The sequence below is a fragment of the Grammomys surdaster genome, unplaced genomic scaffold (genome assembly GCF_004785775.1).
Source record: "Grammomys surdaster isolate TR1022 unplaced genomic scaffold, NIH_TR_1.0 241, whole genome shotgun sequence".
In the NCBI taxonomy this organism is placed as follows: Eukaryota; Metazoa; Chordata; class Mammalia; order Rodentia; family Muridae; genus Grammomys; species Grammomys surdaster.
In genome coordinates, this window is record NW_021604686.1 from 1,300,368 (window position 1) to 1,307,953 (window position 7,586).

At 46.1% G+C, this 7,586-nt stretch overlaps 1 protein-coding gene across 1 annotated transcript; it reads left to right on the forward strand.

Annotated features, from left to right (window-relative positions):
• The first annotated feature begins 271 nt into the window (after positions 1 to 271).
• Imp3 (IMP U3 small nucleolar ribonucleoprotein 3) lies at positions 272 to 1,165 on the forward strand. The gene has a single exon (XM_028774583.1). The coding sequence runs from the start codon at positions 297 to 299 to the stop codon at positions 849 to 851; it is 555 nt and encodes a 184-aa protein (XP_028630416.1). The 5' UTR covers positions 272 to 296; the 3' UTR covers positions 852 to 1,165.
• Positions 1,166 to 7,586: the final 6,421 nt, after the last annotated feature.

Below are 7,586 nucleotides of genomic sequence, written 5' to 3' on the forward strand. Positions count from 1 at the left end.
CATACGTTCATAAATAAATCTTTTAAAAAACAAAACACAAACCACACTAGACTAGAGTGCCCACTGGACTTCTAAGAAAGCTGTCTTCACAGGACACGCCTCTCCTTCCGCAAGTCTTTCTCCCCGCTCCCCTTTCAAAACAGGAAGTTCCAGAGTTGGACGAATGAAAAACCAGGGGCGTGTCTTTAACCTTTCTTTTGATTGGTCCAGGGGTCTGGGGCGGGGTCTTCCCGCGTCGAGGCGGAAGTTACGCTAGGTTCTCAACGTGCTCTCCGCTTCCTCGGGCGTTCTCCATCATGGTGCGGAAGCTTAAGTTCCACGAGCAGAAGCTGCTGAAACAGGTGGACTTCCTCAACTGGGAAGTCACCGACCACAACCTTCACGAGCTGCGCGTGCTGCGGCGCTACGGGCTCCAGCGGCGCGAGGAGTACACGCGCTACAACCAGCTGAGCCGCGCGGTGCGCGAGCTGGCGCGGCGCCTGCGCGACCTGCCCGAACGCGACCCGTTTCGCGTGCGCGCCTCGGCGGCGCTGTTGGACAAGTTGTACGCTCTGGGCCTGGTACCCACGCGCGGCTCCCTAGAACTCTGCGACGCCGTCTCCGCCTCGTCCTTCTGCCGCCGCCGCTTGCCTACTTTGCTCCTCAAGCTACGCATGGCGCAGCATCTCCAGGCTGCTGTGGCCTTTGTGGAGCAGGGTCACGTCCGCGTGGGACCAGACGTAGTCACCGATCCTGCCTTTCTCGTCACTCGCAGCATGGAGGACTTTGTCACCTGGGTGGATTCGTCCAAGATCAAGCGGCACGTGTTGGAGTACAATGAGGAGCGCGATGACTTTGACCTAGATGCCTAGCGAGTCTTCTTGTCCTGGCTTCTCAGCTACAGGTTACTGAACCGGGGATGGGGAGCATCGGCCCTATGTTCCGGGAAATTTTCTTAGAATTTGGACTGACAATTAAATGACTGTGTCTTGAGAGACAGTGGGAAGCAGTTTTGAACCGCACTGGGGATTGTTGGCTTCTTGCTCCTTAAGCTTTGTGGTGTACAAGAAGGCATGTTATCTCTTCCCCTCTTACAGAGGGAGAGTTTGAGTCCGGTTTATTTATATCGTTTAAAGAAATCCTTTCCTAATGCCAATAAATGTCCCGCCCACGTTGTTTAAGTGCAGTTTTTTTTGTCTGGTCGTTCTTGTTATCTAGCCATATCTATTGATCTTGCTAGCTGAAGAGCCTAAGAGTAGGAAGGGGGTTGTAAGCGTGAGGCTCTGGAGCCTCACGTGGGGAGGCTGCAGGATGTTGTACAAGCTGGGCAGATTTGTCACTTAACCAGTCCTTTTCTCGGAAGGAATGTTCTGGCAGAGCTTTTATCCACAAGACTTCCTGTTGATATTCCAGCCCCAGGAAATACCATATTAAAGTCCTGGAGTGTTTGCTTGCCTAAGGAAATGATCGCCCTGTAGTTTGGCCAGCTAGTGGTTAGAAGGGACCCAGGAGGTTCCTGAAAACAGATGTTCTTCAAGATCCTGGCTTCAGAGTTAAGAACCCCTACTCCAAAAAAAACAAGCGAAAGGGCCGGGTAGTGCTGGCACAGCCCTTAATCCCAGCAGTTTGTGAGGTTAAGGCATGCAGATCTTTGAGTTCGAGGCCAGCCTGGTCTATGTAAGAAGTTACAGGACAGCCAGGGTTACATAGAGAAACTATCTCTGGACCAAAAAGAAGAAGAAGCACCAAGTTTTATCCCAGACAGAATAGAATTCAGAGTCCAGGAGATAATGTATTTGTGTGTGTGTGTGGGGGGGTTCTTCTTTTTTGAGACTGGTTTTGATTTGACTCTCAAGCTGGTCTAGAACTTGAAGTGATCCTCCTGCGTCAGCCTTTCCAGTGCCGAGATTGCAGTGTGCACTGATAGGCTTAGATTTTATGTGTGCTCTCTCTTTTTCACTAGTAAGCCAGGCAAGATAGCTCAATGGGGAAAGGCACTTGCTGCTCAGGCTGAATTTAGTTTTGGAACCCACTTGGTGGAAGGAGAGAGCTGATTCCGCCACATGCGAGGTATGTCATTTACATTCATACAAACGAAATTTTAAAACGTAAAACTAAGGAAGTTAACATGTAATGATTCTAACTATTAGATGCAGTTTTAGGTGGGTAATGATATTAGCCTATTTTACTCTCCCAACAAACCCATTTAAGTGGGTAGACCAGTTACTCTGAACTTTTCAGGTGAGAATGGAAGATATGTCAGTATTTGATTGCATGATAAATGGGTTAAGAGAATCCCTTTTAAGAGTGCTAATGCACAGTCGCCTCTTAAAGGGTATGGGGAGTCTCAGCTTCCAAGTCTATAGCAAGACTAGGCAGTGATTGGTCTCAGCAGGATGCTGTGGAAGAAGTTAGGCAGAGCTGGTGTATTATGCACTACGGAGAAACACTGCAAGTGTGGGGTCAGCCAAGGCTACACAGCCAGAGCGTCTCAAGAAACAAAAGACCAAAGAGATGACTAAGCAGTGGAGAGCACTAACTGTTCTTCCAGAAATGCTAGTTCCAAGCGATCCAGTGTCCTCCTCCAGCCATGCACATGGAACGTAAGACAAGCAGAATACCCGTATACCAAGAGAGAGGGAGAAAGATTGGGTGTGATGGTATATGCCTTTAATAATTTTTCTTTTGACTCATCCAGGCAGTGGTAGCATACACTTTTTATCCCAGCACTTAGGAGGCAGAGGGAGTCAGATTTCTGGTCTAGAGAGTTAAGTTCCAGCACAGCCAGAGCTACACAAAGAAAGCCTGTCTCAATACCACCCCACTCCACCCCCACTCCCCACCCCCAAAAATTAAAAAGCAAAACAGCCGTTGAAAGTGAGGACAGAAGTGGCTCTGATGTCAGGAGCTCACTCTGCTCTTGAAGAGGATCCCAGTGTGTCAGGCTCACAATTACCTGTAACTCCAGCTCCAGGGGCATGAAATACCTTAGCCTCCTCGGGCGCCAGCACTTCCATATGTATATCCACACACATAAACAAAACTAATACTTTTAAAGAATTATAGAGGCTGGGCTGTATGGCACATGTCTTTAAACTTAGCACCCTGGAGGTGTAGGCAGGTGGATCTCTGCATTTGAGGCCAGCCTGGTCTACAGAGTGAGTTCCAGGCTAGCCAGAGCTACACAGAAACCAAACAAAAAGAAGAACAAGAATGATGATTTGGAGAGATGGCACAGCCTGCATGTATGTTTGTTATAAATAACTTGTGGGGTATTCACCAGAGAATACTGCTTGGATGTGGGTTTAAGTCACTAGAAAATCTTTTGGCCCTCAGTCCACTACACTGAGCCTTTTTCAGGGTCAGCGTTTTTAAGCACAAAAAAATCACGTTTCAGGTTAACATACTTAACAAGAACAGTTTGCCGGAAGTGGAATTACAGAAGTCAAAAAGTAGTACATTTAGAGACTTTTCCAGAACTATGGAGTTTGATAGGTTTGGTATTTGTTTTCATTGTTTTACAGCCTGAATGCCACTTCCATCATGGAGTCAGTAGTGGGAGGTCTGGGGCCCTGTTACATAACTAGCCTAGGGCTGGAGAGAGATCTCCACAGTTAGGAGTACTTGCTTTCCTTGCAGAGAATCCAGGTTTGATGTCTAGTTCCCTTGTGGTTCTTAGAACTATAACTCCAGTTCCTAGGATCCAGTGCCTGCTTTTGACCTCTGAGCACCAGGCATGCAGGCGATACACATACATTCAAGTACTCATACACATAAAATGAGAATAAATACATGTTTTTAAAAAGCAGCTATGGGCCGGGCAGTGGTGGCGCACGCCTTTAAAAAAAAAAAAACCAAAAAACAAAAACAAAAACAAAAAACAAATAAAAAGCAGCTATGGCTTCTTCTTCTTCTTCTTTTTTTTTTTTTGGTTTTTCGAGACAGAGTTTCTCTGTATAGCCCTGGCTGTCCTGGAACTCACTCTGTAGACCAGGCTGGCCTCGAACTCAGAAATCCACCTGCCTCTGCCTCCCAAGTGCTGGGATTAAAGGCGTGTGCCACCACTGCCTGGCTTAGCTATGGCTTAGCTATGGCTTCTTGGTTCAGAGGTGTTTACTGCATCTCCTAGCAGCAGTGTTTTTTCCCCATGCATGCTGCACAAACACTTCTCACTAAGCTAGAGCCTAGTTCTTTTACTCTTTTGGTTTTTTTGAGACAGGATTTCTCTGTGTAGCCCTGGCTGTCCTGGAGCTCACACTGTAGACCAGGCTGGCCCTGAACTCAGAGATCTGCCTGCCTCTGCCCCCAGAGTGCTGGCTGGGATAAACGCACACACCACCACTGCCTGGCTCCTTTTACTTTTTAAATTATTTTTAGGGTCTCACTGTTTAGCTGTAGCTGACCTGAACCTCACTGAGTAGTACAACTGGTCTTGGATTCAGGGAGTTCCTCCTGCCTGTCCCCTGGGTACTGGGATCAAAGTGTGCATCATCATGCCAGGCTCATAGGTTTTTTGGGGGGTGGGGGATGGGGGGTGGAAGGTAGGAGGTGAGACATGGTCTCTGTGTAGCCCTGGCTATCCTGGAGCTCATTTTGCAGACCATCCTTGTTTTGAACTCAAGAGATTCTCTGTCTCCCAAATGCTGAGATTGAAGGCAGGTGCCACCACACCAGCTCAATTTTTGAACCAGGGTCTTTATGTTGTCCAGGCTGGTTTAGAATTCTTGAACCTAAGCATTGATCCTTCTGCCTCCAGCTTCCTGAGTAGCAGGGACTACAAGTGTATAGAACCACATTCACAGCAAAAGGTTCTTTGTTTTGTTTAGATTTACTGCTGGGCGGTGGTGGAATATACCTTTAATCCCAACATTTGGGAGGCAGAGGGAGGCTAATCTCTTGAGTTCAAGGCCAGTCTGATTTACAGAACAAGTTCTAGGACAGTAGGACGACACAGAAAAACTCTATCTTCAAAAACTGCTTTATTATTATTATGTGTATCTGTGTGCTTATTGTGAATATAAGTGCCCGCAGAGGCCAGAGGCACTGGATGCCCCTGGAGCTTGCTGGAGTCACAGGGCGTTTCGAACTTCCTAATATGGGTGCTGGGGATTGAACTCGGGTCTTCTAGAAGACCAGATAATGCTCTTAACTGCTGTGCAGGCTAGTTTTATGTCAACTTGATATAAGCTAGAGTCACTGAGAGGAGGGACCCTCAATTAAGAAAATGCTTCCGTAGCCGGGCGGTGGTGGCACACGCCTTTAATCCCAGCACTTGGGAGGCAGAGGCAGGCGGATTTCTGAGTTCAAGAGTTTGAGGCTAGCCTGGTCTACAGAGTGAGTTCCAGGACAGCCAGAGCTACACAGAGAAACCCTGTCTTGAAAATAACAAAAAAAAAAAAAAAAAAAAGGAAAAAAAAAGAAAATGCTTCCATGAGATTGAGCTGTAGGCAAACCTAGATAGGACCTTTTCTTAACTACTGATTGATGTGGGAGGGTCAGCACATTGAACATGGGGACACCTCTGTGCTGGTGGTCCTGGATTTTTATAGAACTAGCAAGCTGAGCAAGCCATGAGCACAAGCTGTAAGGAACACTCTTCCATGACCTCTGGATGAGCTCCTGCCTCCAGGTTCATGTTCTGTTTGAGTTCTTGTCCTGACTTCCTTCCATGATGAACAGTGATGATCACGTGTGAGGCAAATAAAACCCTTTTTTTTTTCTCCAACTTTATTTCTTCATGGCATTTATTATAGCAGTAGTAATCTTAAGACAATCACTAAACCATCTTTTCAGCTCAAAAGTTTTGAATTTTGATTAACTTAATTTCAATGAGCCTGGTAGTATATAGACTGGTATCCCAGTTATTCAAGATGCTGAGGCAGGAGGCTCTCAGGTTTAAGATCTCCCCTGGACTACTGTGTGGGTTCATGGTTAACCTGAGTAACTTAGTGAACTGTGTCTCAAAAAGTAAAAAGGAGACTTAAAGGGGGGCTGGGGTGTAGTGACAGTGTTGGCAGTTTGGTTTCTTTAAAAAAACAACACACACACGCACGCACACACACACACAGAAATATTATAAGAATATGTTTTCATTTTAATCCCAGGTGTGGGATGTGAGGCTGCTTCTGATTGTTCACAGCAACTGAATATGTTTTGCATTGTGCTCTAACCGGGACATGATTCTGCCAACTGCAGATAGTTTCTTTGATTGTGTGATGTTTGGAATTCTGGGGACTTTTCAGAGGGTATATAAATGCTAGAGCCCTGATAGGTTAGGGGGTTGTTGGCTGTTAAGTAGCCATTCGAAAAGAAGAAAGAAGAAATATATTTTGATGGCGAAGATCAAACTTGCCCAAAGGAACTGGAGGCCTCTAATCTGCAGGAAGTAGTCAAATGATAACGTTGCCCCCTTTCCCCTCTATCTTTTTTTTTCTGTCTAATGTTAAGGGTTTGAAAGGATGGGAAAAGGGAGAAGGGTGGAAGAAAGAACCTACAAAAGAGCCGAAGTCGAACTACACTGGGAAGAGGCTTAGAGGTCAGGGGCACTTGCTGTGCTTGCAGGGGCCCTTGGTTTGGTTCCCAGAACATACATCAGGCAGCTCACAGCACCATGTAACCTCAGCCCTAAGATTCAATGCTCTCTTAGGGCTTCTCTGAGTTGCAGACATGCTTGTGGTACATATACATATATTTAGGCAAAACAGGCACACAAACTAAAAGTAAATCTTTATCAACAACAACAATAACTTGAAATTCGGCCTTGTGGTGTAGATCTGTAATTCAAGCTACTTGGATGATAAAGCTGGGAATTATAAGGTTAAATCTTCCTAGACTTAAGTGTAAGTCTGTGCTAGCCTGGGCAACTTCATGAGACTCCCAAAGGACTGGCTATAAAGGGCTAAGGCTTCCCTTAGGTTAGGAATAGAATGGCTCAGTTAGCCAGTAATAAAAAGCACTTGCTTAGAATGTGAGAGTCTTGGGGTTTAGTCCCCAGTACCTCCGAAACAAAAAATGAATACAATGAAAATAGAATTATAGATTCAATATTAACTGACCTCTCTTGCTGACTGAATACGTTTAACCTGAAGTCAGTTGACTATTGAAAGGAGGAAGACAAATGGGATGTGCTGTAAACACCAATTTCAGAGCTGCAGGGATGAACGAAGGATCAAAGGTCATCCACTATTTGTGGCGTTCCTGCCCAGCCTAGGCTGCACAAGACTTTTGAAACTGTATCCCTAGATAGAGTTCACCCTTCACCCTCCCCCCAACCACCCCCCCAAAAGAAAACGTAGATGAAGCCAGGCATGGTGCACTCCATTGAATACACCAATAAGAGATGTTATAGACTCATATTCCAGTTATTGAGGAGACTGAGGCAGGACTGTTCAACGACCTGCCTTCATATCCATCTTTGGGGTCTTCACATGAGGTTCCAGCTGAACTAAAAGCTGAAAATTAAGCCAAAGGAATCTTGGGTAAGGTGGTCTCTAATCAGTTGTTGGAACAGTGTCGAATCTCTCTATCCAGGAGACAGTTTCTTCCTCTGGCTGGCACCAGGCTTCAGCCTTTTCCTTCTCCCAACATGTGATTCCTGAAGAAATTCC

Coding starts and splice junctions, on each gene's coding strand:
- Imp3 (XM_028774583.1), top strand. CDS start 297: ATGGTGCGGAAGCTTAAGTTCCACGAGCAGAAGCTGCTGAAACAGGTG.